Here is a 20265-nt window from a genome sequence, read left to right on the forward strand (position 1 = left end):
GAGATAAGGAGCGCGAGAGGAAAGTGAAGGGAGAGTGAAAGGAGAGATAAGGAGAGCGAGGGGAGAGATAAGGAGAGCGAGGGGAGAGATAAGGAGAGCGAGGGAAGAGCCGCTGGAGGCGTCGGAGATCGCGATGTGACCACGCAGCGGAGAGAATCACCTTGGCTACAGGTGAGAGAGAGAGAGACACGGGGAGAGACACGGGGAGAGACACGGGGATAGAGGGACACGGGGAGAGAGACACACGGGGAGAGGGAGACACGGGGAGAGAGAGACACGGGGAGAGAGAGACACGGGGAGAGAGAGACACGGGGAGAGAGGGACACGGGGAGAGAGGGACACGGGGAGAGAGGGACACGGGGATAGAGGGACACGGGGAGAGGGGGACACGGGGAGAGGGGGACACGGGGAGAGAGGGACACGGGGAGAGAGGGACACGGGGAGAGAGGGACACGGGGAGAGAGGGACACGGGGAGAGAGGGACACGGGGAGAGAGGGACACGGGGAGAGAGACACACGGGGAGAGGGAGACACGGGGAGAGAGGGACACGGGGAGAGAGGGACACGGGGAGAGAGGGACACGGGGAGAGAGGGACACGGGGAGAGAGGGACACGGGGAGAGAGGGACACGGGGAGAGAGGGACACGGGGATACAGGGACACGGGGATAGAGGGACACGGGGATAGAGGGAGACACGGGGATAGAGGGAGACACGGGGATAGAGGGAGACACGGGGATAGAGGGAGACACGGGGAGAGAGAGAGACACGGGGAGAGAGAGAGACACGGGGAGAGAGAGAGACACGGGGAGAGAGAGAGACACGGGGAGAGAGAGAGACACGGGGAGAGAGAGAGACACGGGGAGAGAGAGAGACACGGGGAGAGAGAGAGACACGGGGAGAGAGAGAGACACGGGGAGAGAGAGAGACACGGGGAGAGAGAGAGACACGGGGAGAGAGAGAGACACGGGGAGAGAGAGAGACACGGGGAGAGAGAGAGACACGGGGAGAGAGAGAGACACGGGGAGAGAGAGAGACACGGGGAGAGAGAGACACGGGGAGAGAGGGACACGGGGAGAGAGGGACACGGGGATAGAGGGACACGGAGAGAGATACGGAGAGAGATACGGGGAGAAAGGGACACGGACATAGAGACACTGGGAGAGAGGGACACGGGGAGAGATATACTGGGAGAGACAAAAGAGACACGGGAGATGTGGTGATGATGTTGGTGATGTTGTTGGTGATGGTGGTGATGATGATGGAGGTATTTCCTGCATTGTGGAACACGTTTACGTGGTTCACGTTAGAATGTTTCTAGAACCAGCAATGATGCCGTTGCAGGTGATAGTGATATCAATGACCATTTAGTGGCGTGGGGGTGGTGACAATGATTGGGTTAATGATGGTTTTGGTGGTGGTAATGCTGTTGGTGATCGTAATGATGATAACAATGATGATTATGGTGGTGGCGATGATGATGGTAGTGATGATGGTGAGGATGGTCTTTGATAGCGCAGAAAAATCTTGTTTCATTCACATCGCCATCATCATCACCCCCATCATCACCATCATCATCACTCCTATCATCACCATCATCATCACTCCCATCATCACCATCATCATCATCACTCCCATCATCACCATCATCATCACTCCCATCATCACCATCAATCTCGATGGTTAAGAAGACAGGGTCACGGCCAGCGCGCACGCGGCACCCTCGGTGATGGTGATGGTGATGATGGTGGTGGTGATGATGGTGGTGCTGGTGGTGGTGATGATGGTGGTGCTGGTGGTGATGGTGCTGGTGGTGCTGGTGGTGATGATGGTGGTGATGCTGGTGGTGCTGGTGGTGCTGGTGGTGCTGGTGGTGGTGATGCTGGTGGTGCTGGTGGTGCTGGTGGTGGTGCTGGTGGTGCTGGTGGTGGTGATGGTGGTGATGGTGGTGATGATGGTGGTGATGGTGGTGGTGATGATGGTGGTGGTGGTGGGTTTAACCAGACTGGATTGTGTGAGGAGCTCACAAATCCTTGAAAGATCTGGGCAAGGTCCCATCGGTGAGCTCCTCCGGCGGGCAAGGCTGCGATGACTGGGTCATGTAGCCCGCATGCCCAGCCACCGCATGCCGAAACAGCTTTTGTTCGGCCGGATCGAGGGGGCTAAACGGGCGCGGCACGGGCTAGAGAAGAGATGGAGTGATGTGGTACAGGAGGACGTGGAGCTGAGTGGACTTGCCGATGACCGGTACCAGCGGTGTCAAGATCGGCCTCTGTGGAGGAGGCTCGTGAAGGACGCTACTGGGCAGTTGGAGGCAGTCGCCCTCCAACAACAACGGAGGGCGGAGGAGCGACGCTCACAACAATGAGCGGAGCGCCGGGTGGCTAGGGCACAGCAGGTTGGCACAGTAGGGGACACAGGTGGTGCATCAGCCAGTCATCTCAGTCATCTCAGTCAGTCGACCTGTGGCACCTGGTTCTGCCCCGTGACCTCCTGACAGCGGGCGTTCGACACTTCACGTGGCCTCAAGGTGCACATAGCCTGGCACAAGCGTCGTGGTGACGTCACCGCCACTTAGTGGCGAATGGCGGTTGTTGTTGATGTGACAGCGTCAGCTCCTGATGGGCACGATACAGCCACCGGATTATGAGGGTGGGGATACTGCTGCTGCTGATGCTAGCACCTCCGATTAGCACGGTTGGCTACGCACGGTGCGAAAGAAGTTCAACATCGTGATGATGTTGATACTGACGCGAGTAACAATGACGATGCTGCTGCTGCTCGTGACGATGACAAACCTGTCAACCCCTTACCAGTGCCCCACCTTATTACAGACCAATTTACACCTTATTGGTCACCCAGTGCCCATTATAAATCTCAACGTTCATCCTACAAAGTTCCATCACAAGGGAGAAACACACACAAATAGACACATTTGATTATTTTTGCCCGTATTGAAACGGCTGTACTCCGAATGGACCTGAGAACTCAATTTCCCTGTACAAGAATACGGGGCAAACCGTACGGGTTGATCGCGATATGATGATGCTGATGCTGCTGCAAGCGATGATGCTACTGTGGGTCATGATGATGATGCTGCTGGTCGTGATGTTCTTATTGCTGCTGTTGCTGCAAGTGATGGCGGTGATGTTAACGTGGGTGCAGATGCTAATGACGATGCTATCCTTGCTGTTCCTCGTGATGCTGCTCGTGATGATGATGATGCGAGTGATGGTGATGATGCTGATTAAAATCATGCTGATGTTACTAGTGATGCTGATCGTGATGATGATGATAGTGATGATGATTATAATCATGCTGCTGTTGCTAGTGATGCTGATCGTGATGATGCTGATGCTAGTGATGATCATGCTAGTGATGCTGATCGTGATGATGATGATGCTAGTGATGATGATCGTGATGATGATGCTAGTGATGATGATCGTGATGATGATGCTAGTGATAATGATGATTATAATCATGCTGCTGTTGCTAGTGATGCTGATCGTGATGATGCTAGTGATGATGATCGTGATGATGATGCTAGTGATAATGATGATCATAATCATGCTGCTGTTGCTAGTGATGCTGATCGTGATGATGATGCTAGTGATGATAATGATGATTATAATCAGGCTGATGTTGCTAGTGATGCTGATCGTGATGATGATGCAGTTGCTGATGCAAGATATCATTGCGATGCTTCTGTTGCTAGTGAGGTGATGATGATGTAGATGCGTGCGATGGCGCTCCTGCTAGTGTGGGTGATGATGATGTCGGTGATGATGCCTGTGATGATGCTGCTGATGCTGCTGGCGGTGTTGGTTTATAGACCGTATTTAACCAGGAGGTGACATTCACCTACCGAGTCGCACTAAGCACCAGCAGCAGCAGCAGCAGCGTCTCTCACCTCTCTTGGCAAGGGCAACCTGGGGCAATCAGAGCGCACAACACGCGACAAGAATATTTACATTGAACAGCCGAAGGGCTGCAGCACGAGGAGGTGCAGGAGAAGGATACACGGAAGAGGAATGTGGATGAAGAGGGGGAACAAGAAGAGGTGGAGGGGCAACAAGAAAAGGTAAAGGAGGAAGGGAACAGGAGGAGGTGGTGAAGGTCGAGTGGAACAGGAGGAGGTGGAACAGGAGGAGGTGGAACAGGAGGAGGTGGAACAGGAGGAGGTGGAACAGGAGGAGGTGGAACAGGAGGAGGTGGAACAGGAGGAGGTGGAACAGGAGGAGGTGGAACAGGAGGAGGTGGAACAGGAGGAGGTGGAACAGGAGGAGGTGGAGGAAAAGGAGGGTACAGGAGGAGGTGGAGAAGATGGAACAAGAGGAGGTGGATGAATAGGAGGAACAGGAGGTGGTGGAGGAGAAACAATGAAATGAGGAGGAGGAGGAGGAGGAGGGGAACACGAGGAGGTGGAGGAAGAGGGGGCGGGGAGAGGAGGAGGTTGGAGGGGGTGGGTGGCCGGGCGACGCTCCCATTTCTCTCGGCGTCGTTAGGATCCGGGGAGGCCGCGTCCATCACTGGGACTCCTCTCTCTGCCTCTCTCCCTCCTCCTTCACTCCTCTATCTTTTTTACCATCAGAGGAAGCAAGAAGATGCTCGGTGTAGTCGGCACTTTGCTTCCTTCATTATTTCGTTTTTTTGTTTTTATTTTAATGCTTTGCTTTGTGTAACCTCCCCCCCCCCCCTTTTTTTAAATGAAAGATTTCACAAAAGATTTAACGCGCTGCTCTCCTTACCCCTTCCCTCTCTCTCTACTCCCTCTCTCTCTCTCTACCTCCTCTTTCTACCCCTCTCTCTCTCTACCCCTCTCTCTCTACCCCCCCCCCCTCTCTCTCTACCCCCCCCTCTCTCTCTACCCCCTCTCTCCCTACTCCATGCCTATGTTCCCCCTATGTTTCCTATGTAATATTTGTAATATTATTATTTTTATATATAATTTTTTACGGCAAGTGCTGCATCTGCACCCAGCTCTTCCCACAGTCAAACGGCCTCCGACGGGTAGCTCAGATCTGCATGCAGAGCTCTCTACCGTCATCTGCCACCGAGCACACGGCCTCCTCCAGCGCCCACTGCTCCTTGAAGGCCGGCACGGCGTGGGTCAGCTGCGCATGGCGGAACTCCAGCCACACACACCCTGGCTCCGACCAGAGCGCGGAAGATGCCCAGGCTGCTGGCCGGACGTTGCCCCTCCAGGGCCACCGTCCTCGCCCTGTATATGGCGAGCTTGGCATAGCCGAAGAGCACGTTGACCAGCCCCTGAAGATGTTGGGGTCCGTCGCCCTTCAGGTATCCAAAGATGAGGACCGTCGGGGAGAAGTGGAGGCTGAACCTTAGGAGGATGTTTCTTAGGACCTTGAACAGCGAGTCCAGGCTCTTGCGCTCCACGTATTGGTGCGCCACCGTCTCCACTTTACGGCAGAACCGAAACTCCGGAGACGTGTCGGTGAAGCGCTCCAGGGAGACATTGGTGGTGACGGTGCTGTGGGCGATGCGCCAGCTGAGGTCGCCAATGTGGTTGTACGTCGGGCTGGAGTAGAGTTGCCTCCAGCGAGGCCTCTCTGGAGAGATGCAGGGCAGGGCTTTCCTCCAGGCATGGTCCTTGTGGCTCTTCAGGGTGTTCTGTTGGTGAAACCGGACCATGTAGGAGTAGAGCACCTTCCTCTTTACATTTGCGAAAGCCACCTCCGGCAGGTCTTCCAGCCGGCACAGGTCGAGATCCGCCTTCGTTTGTCGGCATTGGCGATGCAGTGGCACGACTGAGAGCTCCGGTGGAGGGGGACCAAGAGGGGCCTCGTCATCCCCAACGCCAATGGGGGGCGTTCTCCCCGCTGCCGCTGAGAAGGCCTCCTTGGCTTCGGCCAGGATCCGGGCAGCCACCTGGAGCAACTGCAGCCCTGTTTTTGCGGCCATGTCTGCTGGTCCGAGCCACCGGGCCCGTGTTCCAGGCTCCATTAGATCTCCCATCCTGGTGAGCCGCGCGTTGGCGAGGCGCCTCTCCATGCCGGGAGTGGCGGTGGTCGATGGCAGCTTTGTCTGCGGGTTCCTGAGGATCGGTTCGAAGACCAAATCCTTGGCCGATCGCGGTTGGTTCAGCCTCCTGACAGCGAGGGAGCTCCATGCCTGCAGGACGCTCCTGTAGAAAGGTGGCAGCTGTCCCAGTGGGAGGCCCTGCAGGTCCATCACACCTCTCTCTCCTCTCTCTTTTTTTACGATCAGAGGAAGCAAGAAGGTGCTCAGTTTGGTCGGCACTTTGCTTCATTCACCATTTTGATTTTTTCCATTGCTTTGCTTTATGTGCTCCCACCCCCCCCCCCCCCATTTTTAAATGAAAGATTGTACGTGTTTTACCATTGTGCAAGAAAATTAATCTGTGCTACTTTCTTCGTCGACACAAACACCAACACGATGAAGCACGCTCTGCTCCTCCTTACGCCTTCCCTATCTCTCTACCCCCTCTCTCTACCCCCAGTCTCTACCCCCTCTCTCTACCCCCTCTCTCTACCCCCTCTCTCTACCCCCTCTCTCTACCCCCTCTCTCTCTACCCCCCTCCTTAATCGCTCTCTCTATGTTCCCCCTGTTTTCTATGTAATTGTATTTTAAACTACGACAAATGCTGCATCTGCACCCAGCGCAGTCCTATGGCCTCCGACGGTAGCTCGTGTCTCCATGCAGAGCTCTCTACCGTCTTCTACCACCGCCTCTCTTCTTCCTCTCGCCTCCTCCTCTTACCCCCTAATGTTTACCAAGTAGCAGGAGAGAGAGTGAGAGTGATGGATAGGAGGAGAGCGGAGTGAGAGGGGAGGGAGAGTCCGTTCTCCCACTCCATTATATAAGCAAGGGAAGTGCGCGCGCGCACGTGTGTGTGCACGTGTGTTTGTGCGTGAGTGTGCTCGTGTGTATGTGCGCGCGTGTGTGTGTGCGCACGCGTGTGTGTGTGCGCACGCGTGTGTGTGTGTGCGCTTGTGTGCGCGCGCGTGTGTGTGTGTGTGTGCACGCGTGTGTGCACGTGTGTGTGTGTGTGTGTGCACGTGCGTGTGTGTGTGTAGCAGTGGCGCGGCAGTTAGCGCGAGTTCAATTCCCGCTAATGCGCAGCACCAGTGACGAATATCTGTACCGCTCCTGGGTCTCCTCTAGGTCGACTCAACCTGAATTGAGTATCTGGTGCGGTGTGAGAACATCACCACTGGGGAGACAAAGGCGGCGGGGCGTAGGGGACAAATATCCCCCGTGTAGCCTTCACAGACTGTAGGGGCAAGTGCTGTTAGCGAGCACCTATGAAGTCCGGCACAGCACACGAGGGGGTGGGTGGCCAACACCACGCCCGGCCGCCTTTGTCTCCCTAGTGGCGATATTTACTAAACACCGCACCAGGTACTCATTTGAAACAGAGTTGATCTACGGGAGGCCCTGGACAGGTTCAGATAATCGTCACTGATGTTGGCCGTGAGCGGGAATCGAACCCGGGTCGCCAGATTCGTAGCGCAGAGCGCTAACCGCGACACTACCACTCCCCACTACACATACACACTCACACAGACACACACTCACACACACAACAACAAACGCCATTCGCCACTAAGTGGCGGTGACGTCACCACGACACTTGTGCCAGGCCATGTGCACCTTGAGGCCACGTGAAGTGTTGAACGCCCGCGGGCAGGAGGTCACGGGGCAGACCCAAGTGCCACGGGTCTACTGTGCCAACCTGCTGTGCTTTAGCCACCCGGCGCTCCGCTCGTTGTTGTGAGCGTCGCTCCTTGCCCTCCGTTGTTGTTGGAGGGCGACTGCCTCCAACTGCCCAGTAGCGTCCTTCACGAGCCTCCTCCACAGAGGCCAATCTTGACACCGCTGGTACCAGTCATCGGCAAGTCCATTCAGCTCCACACACTCACACAGACACACACTCACACAGACACACACAATTAAATTTACGAGGACGCGCTTTCTCTTCGATTTATTTTTCTTCTTCTTCTTGCGCACTCAGACAGACACACACTCTCACAGACACACTCACACAGACACACACTCACACAGACACACACTCACACAGACAACAACAACAACCGCCATTCGCCACTAAGTGGTGGTGACGTCACCACGACGCTTGTGCCAGGCTATGTGCACCCTGAGGCCACGTGAAGTGTCGAACGCCCGCTGGCAGGAGGTCACGGGGCAGACCCAGGTGCCACGGGTCGACTGACTGAGATGACTGGCTGATGCACCACCTGTGCCCCCTACTGTGCCAACCTGCTGTGCTTTAGCCACCCGGCGCTCCGCTCGTTCTGAGCGTCGCTCCTCCGCCCTCCGTTGTTGTTGGAGGGCGACTGCCTCCAACTGCCCAGTAGCATCCTTCACGAGCCTCCTCCACAGAGGCCGATCTTGACACCGCTGGTACCAGTCATCGGCAAGTCCACTCAGCTCCACGTCCTCCTGTACCACATCACTCCATCTCTTCTCTAGCCCGTGCCGCGCCCGCTTAGCCCCCTCAATCCGGCCAAACAAAAGCTGTTTCGGCATGCGGTGGCTGGGCATGCGGGCTACATGACCCAGCCATCGCAGCCTTGCCTGCCGGAGGAGCTCACCGATGGGACCCTGCCCAGATCTTTCAAGAATTTGTGAGCTCCTCACACAATCCAGTCTGGTTGAACCCAGGATGGATCGTAGGCAGGCCAGCCTAAATGTTTCTAACCGGTGAAGATGTTCCATTAGGAGGGTCCACGTTTCGCAAGCGTAGAGAATGGAGGGAATGACCGTGGCCGAGAAGACCTGAAGAATTAGTGCGGAGCGACAGACCAGATAGCTTCCACACAGCGTTACGCAACCGATGAAATGATATTGCCGCTCGACTGATTCGGAGTGAGACCTCTGCTGTTAAACTGGAGCCAGTCATAAGCACACTGCCCAGGTATGGGAAACTCTCCACTCTCTCCACAACTGCCCCATCACCGATTGGGAGTTGTGGGGGTGGAGTGTCCGATGGTACAAAATACCCAGGCAGGTGCTTAGTTTTGGTGGGGCTGATGGTAAGGCCCCACCTCTTAGTGGCACGCTCCAGTCTCAGCAGCGTCTCCAACTCCTCCTCTGACTGAGCAGCTATTACCAAATCATCAGCATACATAACGTGGTTGAGCAATAGGGAGCCATCCCTTGACCGCACCCGGGCATCGATTAGCCTCCCATTATATCTGTACCATATGGAGATTCCCCCAGTACAGCTATTGAAGGCTTCACGAACTACGTGGTCAAAATAGATGTTAAATAATGTGGGAGCCAGAGGACATCCCTGTCGCACCCCAAGGTGTACAGGGAATGGCTCTGACTCCCGGCCACGTAGTTTTACCTGGGCCCGCTCACCATCATGAAGGTCCTTAATGATGGTGAGCAGAGGGTCAGGTACTCCAAAAGCACGAAGAACGACCCAGAGCCCAGGCCTACTGATGGTATCATAGGCCTTGACCAGGTCAATAAAGCAGAGATGTAGGTCTTGTTGGAATTCCCTACACCTCTGCTGTAGCAGACGGATAGAAAATATGGCATCTGTGCAGGACCGCCCTTTCCTGAAACCGCATTGGGGCTCCGCAAGCCTCTCCTGAGCGTGCCTGGCAAGGCGATGCTGAATAATCCTTGCCAGGACCTTTCCCGGCACACTGAGGAGTGAGATGCCCCTGTAGTTGTTACAGTCTGTGCGGTCCCCCTTCTTAAAAAGGGGACCACCAGGGCATCCTTCCAATCCTGCGGAACCCGTCCAGTGGTCCAGACTGTTATGATGTCATATAGGGCAGTCTGTGCACAAACGCCACCCTCCCTCAGCATTTCGCTTGGGAGATCATCTCTGCCCGCTGCCTTTCCTGGTCTCACACTCCGGATCGCCTTCAATACTTCCTCAGCAGATGGCACCTCAGCCAGCCACTCACAGGGGGTGACTTCTTCCAATATTTGAGGCACCGCAGCCTCAGCAGGGTCATCCTCACTTTGTGCTACGATGTTTTCCTGGCTGAGGGATTTTCCCTCCCCCAGGACCTCACAGAAATGCTCAGCAAATCTGCGAACCTGTTCCTGGGGGTCGGAGATTGGATCACCGTTTTTTCCCCTAATGATGGTAATAGGTGTGGCGCTGCAGGTTACTTTTTTGATGGAGTTAAATAGAGATTTGTGATCACGGGCCACTGAGGCAGACTCCATCTCCTCAGCAACCCGCGACCACCACCCATCCTTGCAGCGCCTCACGGCTCTCCGAACCTCCGAGCGAAGGCTGCGGTAAGCCTCCTCATTCTCTGACGTGGGATTCTGTAGCCGATGACAATGGGCCTGTCGCTTTTTCTCAACCATCCTGAACACCTCCTCTGTCAGCCAGGGTCTCTGGGGAGGTCTTGACCGCGTACCCAAAGCAGCCATTGCAGCTGCATGAGTCACAGTCCTAAACCTCGCCCATTTACCCTCGACATCAGGAGGAGTCGGGGACGATGCCAATCCCAGCCGCAAGCGATTATGAAATTCTCGCTTGCAACTTTCATCAGATAACTGAGACCAGGCCACTTTATGTTGGAATGGGGTCCTGGGTGTACACCCACCACCGGAGTGGAAGAATGGCAGGCGCATCTTACAGATGACTAGTCGATGGTCAGAGGGCAGATCAGCTCCACGGTAGGTCCTGGTATCAAGGACATGGGCTCGCATTCGCTGGTCCGTCACTATGTAGTCCAGCAGATGTTCTTGCTTGGACCCGGCATGCATCCATGATGTTGTGTGGATGCGCCGATGCCGGAACAGCGTGTTGGTAATTACAAGCCCATGGGCTGCACAAAAATCTAGCAGCCTCCTACCGTTGTTATTGAGCTGATCTGGCCCATGCCCTCCAATCACTCCAGACCAGGTGCCAGTATCATGTCCAACTCGGGCATTGAAGTCACCCAACATGATGACTCTATCCCGAGGGGCCACTTTAGCCAGCACCTGTGACAGGAGGTCATAGAAGGCATCTGACTCATCGGCTTTGCCTGCACCCCTCCACGGATGTTCATCTTCGGTGGGGGCATAAGTAACCACGACCACCATTCCTCGCCTCCGGTTGATGGGAAGGCAAGCCCAAAGTAGCCTGGGGCTTACAGCTTCCCACACCTCACCACCACGCTCCCACGCCCCCTTAATTCTTTTGTTCAAAAGAAGACCCACACCCTGTTGTTTGGCAGTCTGCTGCCCCGAGTAGAGGACTGTCCACCCCTCATGGTGGCAGGAGCCAGAGCCGGTCCACCGGACCTCCTGAATGCCGCATAGATCCAGGCGGTACCGGTCCAGCTCCCGACAGAGGAGTGGCAGCCTCTCCTCTGCAGTGAGCGTTCGAACATTCCACGTGGCCACCCGTAGTGGCTTTTCGTTGTTTCTGGAGTAGCCCCGAGGGTAGGTATTCAATCTGCTGGCTCCGCCAATTGGGGTTTGGCCAGGAGACGTCATAGACGCCTGGCCCCCCGGGGCCTCCGGCACAAGCTTATTTTCAGTTTAATTCGTGGTTTCGTGGTAATTAATTGAAGGTGGAGGGGTTATCAGCCCCTCGCACCCGTCCAGAGCCCCCGTTTAGCCCCTGTGGTGGACACATATGCCATGAGGGGAGGAGCCAATCAAAATTGGATCTCCCCCCACAGCACTGTCCACGACAGAGTTGCCCGTCCGGCACTGCGAGGAGGTAGGGGGTTGTTTTGCCGGACAAAAAACACACTCACACAGACACACACTCTCACAGACACACCCTCACACAGACACACACTCACACAGACACACACGCTCACAGACACACAGACACACACTCTCACAGACACACACTCACACAGACACACACTCACACACTCACACAGACACACACTCACACAGACACACACTCACACAGACACACTCACACAGACACACTCTCACAGACACACACTCTCACAGACACACACTCACACAGACACACTCACACAGACACACACTCTCACAGACACACACTCTCACAGACACACAGACACACACACAGACACACTCTCACAGACACACACTCACACAGACACACACTCTCACAGACACACAGACACACAGACACACACAGACACACACTCATACAGACACACTCACACAGACACACAGACACACACACTCACACAGACACGGACACACTCACGCACGCTTACACACAGACACACACTCACACAGACACACACAGACACACAGACACACACAGACACACACTCATACAGACACACTCACACAGACACACAGACACACACTCACACAGACACGCACACACTCACGCACGCTTACACAGACACACAGACACACACTCACACACTCACACAGACACACACTCACACAGACACACACTCTCACAGACACACAGACACACACTCTCACAGACACACACTCACACACTCACACAGACACACACTCACACAGACACACACTCTCACAGACACACACTCACACAGACACACACTCACACAGACACACTCTCACAGACACACACTCACACAGACACACACTCTCACAGACACACAGACACACACACAGACACACACTCACACAGACACACACTCTCACAGACACACACTCACACAGACACACACTCTCACAGACACACACTCACACAGACACACACTCACACAGACACACACAGACACACAGACACACACTCATACAGACACACTCACACAGACACACTCACACAGACACACACTCACACAGACACACACTCTCACAGACACACAGACACACACTCTCACAGACACACACTCACACAGACACACTCACACACTCACACAGACACACACTCACACAGACACACACTCTCACAGACACACACTCACACAGACACACACTCACACAGACACACTCTCACAGACACACACTCACACAGACACACACTCTCACAGACACACAGACACACACACAGACACACACTCACACAGACACACACTCTCACAGACACACACTCACACAGACACACACTCTCACAGACACACACTCACACAGACACACACTCACACAGACACACACTCTCACAGACACACACTCATACAGACACACTCACACAGACACACACTCACACAGACACACTCACACAGACACGCACACACTCACACAGACACGCACACACTCACGCACGCTTACACACAGACACACACTCACACAGACACACACAGACACACAGACACACACAGACACACAGACACACACTCATACAGACACACTCACACAGACACACAGACACACACTCACACAGACACGCACACACTCACGCACGCTTACACAGACACACACTCACACAGACACACACAGACACGCACTCACGGAGACACACACACATTCACACAGACACATACTCACACACAGACACACACTCACACAGACACGCACTCACACACGCTTACACACAGACACACACTCACACAGACACACAGACACACACTCACACAACAACAACAACCGCCATTCGCCACTAAGTGGCGGTGACGTCACCACGACGCTTGTGCCAGGCTATGTGCACCCTGAGGCCACGTGAAGTGTCGAACGCCCGCTGGCAGGAGGTCACGGGGCAGACCCAGGTGCCACGGGTCGACTGACTGAGATGACTGGCTGATGCACCACCTGTGCCCCCTACTGTGCCAACCTGCTGTGCTTTAGCCACCCGGCGCTCCGCTCGCTGTTGTGAGCGTCGCTCCTCCGCCCTCCGTTGTTGTTGGAGGGCGACTGCCTCCAACTGCCCAGTAGCATCCTTCACGAGCCTCCTCCACAGAGGCCGATCTTGACACCGCTGGTACCAGTCATCGGCAAGTCCACTCAGCTCCACGTCCTCCTGTACCACATCACTCCATCTCTTCTCTAGCCCGTGCCGCGCCCGCTTAGCCCCCTCAATCCGGCCAAACAAAAGCTGTTTCGGCATGCGGTGGCTGGGCATGCGGGCTACATGACCCAGCCATCGCAGCCTTGCCTGCCGGAGGAGCTCACCGATGGGACCCTGCCCAGATCTTTCAAGGATGTGTGAGCTCCTCACACAATCCAGTCTGGTTAAACCCAGGATGGATCGTAGGCAGGCCAGCCTAAATGTTTCCAACCGGCGAAGATGTTCCATTAGGGGGGTCCACGTTTTGCAAGCGTAGAGAAGGGAGGGAATGACCGTGGCCGAGAAGACCTGAAGCTTAGTGCGGAGCGACAGACCAGGTAGCTTCCACACAGCGTTACGCAACCGATGAAAAGATATTGCCGCTCGACTGATTCGGAGTGAGACCTCTGCTGTTAAACTGGAGCCAGTCATAAGCACACTGCCCAGGTATGGGAAACTCTCCACTCTCTCCACAACTGCCCCATCACCGATTGGGAGTTGTGGGGGTGGAGTGTCCGATGGTACAAAATACCCAGGCAGGTGCTTAGTTTTGGTGGGGCTGATGGTAAGGCCCCACCTCTTAGTGGCACGCTCCAGTCTCAGCAGCAGCGTCTCCAACTCCTCCTCTGACTGAGCAGCTATTACCAAGTCATCAGCATACATAACGTGGTTGAGCAATAGGGAGCCATCCCTTGACCGCACCCGGGCATCGATTAGCCTCCCATTATATCTGTACCATATGGAGATTCCCCCGGTACAGCTATTGAAGGCTTCACGAACCACGTGGTCAAAATAGATGTTAAATAATGTGGGAGCCAGAGGACATCCCTGTCGCACCCCAAGGTGTACAGGGAATGGCTCTGACTCCCGGCCACGTAGTTTTACCCGGGCCCGCTCACCATCATGAAGGTCCTTAATGATCGTGAGCAGAGGGTCAGGTACTCCAAAAGCACGAAGAACGACCCAAAGCCCAGGCCTACTGATGGTATCATAGGCCTTGACCAGGTCAATAAAGCAGAGATGTAGGTCTTGTTGGAATTCCCTACACCTCTGCTGTAGCAGATGGACAGAAAATATGGCATCTGTGCAGGACCGCCCTTTCCTGAAACCGCATTGGGGCTCCGCAAGCCTCTCCTCAGCGTGCCTGGCAAGGCGATGCTGAATAATCCTTGCCAGGACCTTTCCCGGCACACTGAGGAGTGAGATGCCTCTGTAGTTGTTACAGTCTGTGCGGTCCCCCTTCTTAAAAAGGGGGACCACCAGGGCATCCTTCCAATCCTGCGGAACCCGTCCAGTGGTCCAGACTGTTGTTATGATGTCATATAGGGCAGTCTGTGCACAAACGCCACCCTCCCTCAGCATTTCGCTTGGGAGATCATCTCTGCCCGCTGCCTTTCCTGGTCTCAGACTCCGGATCTCCTTCAATACTTCCTCAGCAGATGGCACCTCAGCCAGCCACTCACAGGGGGTGACTTCTTCCAATATTTGAGGCACCGCAGCCTCAGCAGGGTCATCCTCACTTTGTGCCACGATGTTTTCCTGGCTGAGGGATTTTCCCTCCCCCAGGACCTCACAGAAATGCTCAGCAAATCTGTGAACCTGTTCCTGGGGGTCGGAAATTGGATCACCGTTTTTTCCCCTAATGATGGTAATAGGTGTGGCGCTGCAGGTTACTTTTTTGATGGAGTTAAATAGAGATTTGTGATCACGGGCCACTGAGGCAGACTCCATCTCCTCAGCAACCCGCGACCACCACCCATCCTTGCAGCACCTCACAGCTCTCCGAACCTCCGAGCGAAGGCTGCGGTAAGCCTCCTCATTCTCTGACGTGGGATTCTGTAGCCGATGACAGTGGGCCTGTCGCTTTTTCTCAACCATCCTGAACAACTCCTCTGTCATCCAGGGTGTCTGGGGAGGTCTGTACCGCGTACCCAAAGCAGCCATTGCAGCTGCATGAGTCACAGTCCTAAACCTCGCCCATTTACCCTCGACATCAGGAGGAGTCGGGGACGATGCCAATCCCAGCCGCAAGCGATGATGAAATTCTCACTTGCAACTTTCATCAGATAACTGAGACCAGGCCACTTTAGGTTGGAATGGGGTCCTGGGTGTACACCCACCACCGGAGTGGAAGAATGGCAGGCGCATCTTACAGATGACTAGTCGATGGTCAGAGGGCAGATCAGCTCCACGGTAGGTCCTGGTGTCAAGGACATGGGCTCGCATTCGCTGGTCCGTCACTATGTAGTCCAGCAGATGTTCTTGCTTGGACCCGGCATGCATCCATGATGTTGTGTGGATGCGCCGATGCCGGAACAGCGTGTTGGTAATTACAAGCCCATGGGCTGCACAAAAATCTAGCAGCCTCCTACCGTTGTTATTGAGCTGATCTGGCCCATGCCCTCCAATCACTCCAGACCAGGTGCCAGTATCATGACCAACTCGGGCATTGAAGTCACCCAACATGATGACTCTATCCCGACACACAGACACACACTCATACAGACACACTCACACAGACACACACGCACAGATACGCACACACTCACGCACGCTTACACACAGACACACACAGACACGCACTCACACACGCTTACACACAGACACACACTCACACACTCACACAGACACACACTCACACAGACACGCACACACTCACGCACGCTTACACACAGACACACAGACACACACTCACACACTCACACAGACACACACAGACACGCACACACTCACGCACGCTTACACACAGACACACAGACACACACTCACACACTCACACAGACACACACAGACACGCACACACTCACGCACGCTTACACACAGAAGGCAGTCTTCACCTCCACACTGAGGCATGGCAACCTCAAAGGCAGAGATCCCCCAAGAGAGTGCTGAGTGAGTGTGGTGTGGGTGTGTGTGTGTGTGGTGTGTGTGTGCTGTGTGTGTGCTGAGTATGTGTGTGTGTGGTGTGTGTGTGCTGAGTATGTGTGTGTGCTGAGTATGTGTGTGAGTGCTGAGTGTGTGTGTGCTGTGAGTGTGTGTGTGCTGTGAGTGTGTGTGTGCTGTGAGTGTGTGGTGTGTGTGTGGTGTGTGTGTGTTGTGTGTGTGAGTGCTGAGTGTGTGTGGTGTGTGTGTGGTGTGTGTGTGGTGTGTGTGGTGAGTGTGTGTGTGGTGTGTGTGTGGTGAGAGTGTATGTGTGGTGTGTGTGTGTGGTGTGTGTGTGTGTGGTGAGAGTGTGTGGTGAGTGTGTGTGTTGTGTGTGTGTGGTGTGTTTGTGTGGTGGGTGTGTGTGGTGAGTGTGCTGTGTGTGTGGTGTGTGCTGAGTGTGTGTGTGTGGTGTGTGTGTGTGGTGTGTGTGTGTGTGTGGTGTGTGTGTGTGGGGTGTGTGTGGTGTGTGTGCTGAGTGTGTGTGTGTGCTGTGAGTGTGTGCTGTGTGTGTGCTGTGTGTGTGTGTGGTGAGTGTGCTGAGTGTGTGTGGTGAGTGTGTGTGTGCTGAGTGTGTGTGCTGAGTATGTGTGTGTGCTGAGTGTGTGAGTGCTGTGAGTGTCTGTGGTGAGTGTGTGTGAGTGAGTGCTGAGTGTGAGTGAGTGTGCTGAGTGTGAGTGAGTGTGCTGAGTGTGAGTGAGTGTGCTGAGTGTGAGTGAGTGCTGAGTGTGAGTGCTGAGTGTGTGTGCGGGTGCTGAATGTGTGAGTGCTGAGTGGGTTTCATGGCCAGTGTGTGAGTGCTGTGTGTGTGAGTCAGTGCTGTGTGTGTGTGAGTTTGTGAATGTGTGTGTGTGGGGAGCGGTGGCGCAGTGGTTAGCACGCTGCACTATGAACCCGTCATCCCGAATTTGCGTCCCGCTCATGGCCACCACCGGTGACAATCTGAACCGGTCCTAGGCCTCCCCTAGATCCACTCAGCCTCAAATGAGTACCTGGTACGGTGTGAAAACATCGCAACTGGGGAGACAAAGTCGGCCGGGCGTGGCGTAGGCCACCCACCTCGTGTGCCGTGCCGGCCTTCATAGGCGCTCGCTAAAAGCACTCGCCCCAACAGTCTGTTAAGGCTACACGGGGGTCTTTGTTTCATATATCTACTATTTTGTGGGGAAGCGGTGGTTCAGCGGTGGGCACGCTGCGCTATCAACCCCGGTTTGATTCCCGCTCAGGGCCAACGCCAGTGAGAATTATCCGAACCGGTCCTGGGCCTCCCCTAGGTCGACTCGACCTTAAGTGAGATGAACAAGCAAAGGAGCCCGGAATCCCGGCGTGGAGCTAGCGAGTGCCAGCACTCGGTCAGCGTCGACAGCGCTTGTCCCAGCAGTCCGTTTGAAGGCTACACAGTGGGGGGGGGGGGGGGGGGGCATTGTCTCTCTGTGAGCGTTTTCTGTGAGTTCTCATTCACCGGCGAGGCAAATAATTCCGGCGAGGATTAGTTGCCACTGCATTGCCAGCGCGGCGCCGTGCCCGAGAGGCTTGCGGGGCACCCCACAGCCCCCATCTCAACGTGGGGGTTTCAAGTCGACCGCGGTGCCGCACAACAAGATGCCATTCGCGTTCTCTCTCCGTCCGCCTGCAGGAGGAGGCGGAGGGAGTTTTCAACGCGAGAGTTCTACGAGAACCCACCGACTCTGCCCTGCCGGCATGCCCCCATGGCCTGCGGTGTTTAGCCAGGGCTGTGTGGGATGATGCTGCGTGATGACGCGGTGGTGGGACAAGAGCCTGTGGTTTGTAATAATAATAATTACTGCTAATAAGAGTAATATAGCAAGATATTCCAACAAGGTCGCCGGTGGTGATGATGATGATGACGTGACCCACCACGATAACCAGGGCGGTTCTGTCGGATTAATTCGAACCTGGACCCCCCTCTGCAGCTGAGGGGGGCAGTGTGACCTTTGCCCTTCCCCGAGTGTGGCCGATGATGACCCCCCTCCCCCCCACGTGGTTCGTGACCCCCAGCCCCAGGTCAGACGGAGAGAGAGAGGGGGAGAGCAAGGCCACGACCATGTCGGTGAGTGAAGTCAGGGAGATGATCGTGCTGAGTGGAGGTGGCGGAGGAGGTGGAGGAGGTGGAGGAGGAGGAGGTGGAGGAGGAGATTCTCACCAGAGCCTCTCGGGTTCCACCACCGCCGTCGACTCCTCGGCGTCCAAGGCGACGTGTCAGCCGCAGAGACCCCTCACCATGGTGAGACGCGGGGGGCACGTGGTGGTGGTGAGGGCAAAGGTTTGGTGAGGATAGGTCAGAGTTCCATCAGTAATATTTATCCAAGAGTGCCATGCTGAGTCGGAAGACTCTTGTTCAGGAGGGTCCTGTAATTAAATGTTAACTCCCTCGCCTGGTATGCAGGAGGTTGTGGGTTCGATCCCGACGCTGTATATTTTGGAGTTTGTGGTGTCTCTCTCCCCCTGGTCGCGTGGATGTTTCTCCGGGACCTCCGGGTTTTTCCTCCACGTTTCGAATCGCCAACACGCGTTTAGAGTAATTGGCTGCTAGAGATTCCCACGTGATGATGAGCCAGTTTGTTGAGCTATCATTTGTGGCCAGGGTGCTTCTGAAAAAGAGCTACACAGCTCAGCGGGCCTTACCCCGTAAAGTAAAATAGAGTAACGATGTTGAGTCGTCGTGTTTATTATCCACGTGGGGTGGGGATCCAGAAGGGGGCGTGGCCGAAGGCGGAGCGAGGCCACGTGCTCGGGAGCATAAAAGCGAAGTCCCGAGAGCAATCGCGGCTGTCTTCTGGAATCAACCCGCTCGGCGACGTCCCTTCGATCTTCGGTCATCGTGGGTCAGGCAGTATGTTACTGTATGTTACTGTATGTTACTAACGGACCCAGTTATGTAGTTACCCTGTTGGGGTTTAGTTAGCCTGTTGTGACGATAAGCAGTAGCCCTGTAATGGCCGTGTAATAAACGTGTTGCCTCCAAGTTCAAGCGTGTGCCTCCGTGAAGAACACTACACTTGTGTAGTGGTGTCCATGGAGGCACACGCTTGAATTCGGAGGCACTATGTTTATTACAACCCCAACAGGGTAATTCCCTCAGCTTACAACGTAGCTAACTAGACCCCAACAGGATCACTACATAACCGTACAACACAGTTAGCTAACTCTGTCTGGGTAGCTATATAATCCGGTCAGGGCAGCAACGTCTGCCTGACCCACGATGCCGGGCGCGATAACCGAAGACCAACGACCAAGGACGACGTGACGAGACGAGGAGACGTCACGCCGAGGGTTGATTCCAACGCGGGTTGATTCCACCAAAGAGGGTTGATTCCACCGACGAGGGTTGATTCCACCAACGAGGGTTGATTCTACCGACGAGGGTTGATTCCACCAACGAGGGTTGATTCCACCAACGAGCGTTGATTCCACCAACGAGGGTTGATTCCACCGACGAGGGTTGATTCCACCAACGAGCGT

At 55.0% G+C, this 20265-nt stretch overlaps 1 protein-coding gene across 3 annotated transcripts in view; it reads left to right on the forward strand.

Annotated features, from left to right (window-relative positions):
• Positions 1–20265, forward strand: part of LOC116950550 (PEX5-related protein-like) — a 54115-nt gene continuing 33850 nt past the window's right edge. The window contains exons 1-3 of one of the 3 annotated variants that reach the window (XM_032968424.2): positions 1–171; positions 18419–18566; positions 18802–19027. In XM_032968424.2, coding sequence (XP_032824315.1) covers positions 18538–18566; positions 18802–19027 — 255 coding nt within the window. In that variant the 5' untranslated portion in view covers positions 1–171; positions 18419–18537. The remainder of the gene's footprint in view (positions 172–18418; positions 18567–18801; positions 19028–20265) is intronic. The other 2 variants (XM_032968423.2, XM_032968426.2) reach the window with 2 other exon arrangements.

Source organism: Petromyzon marinus, chromosome 39 (assembly GCF_048934315.1).
Source record: "Petromyzon marinus isolate PM22_M1 ecotype Great Lakes invasive population chromosome 39, UKy_Petmar_22M1.pri1.0, whole genome shotgun sequence".
Classification (NCBI taxonomy): domain Eukaryota; kingdom Metazoa; phylum Chordata; class Hyperoartia; order Petromyzontiformes; family Petromyzontidae; genus Petromyzon; species Petromyzon marinus.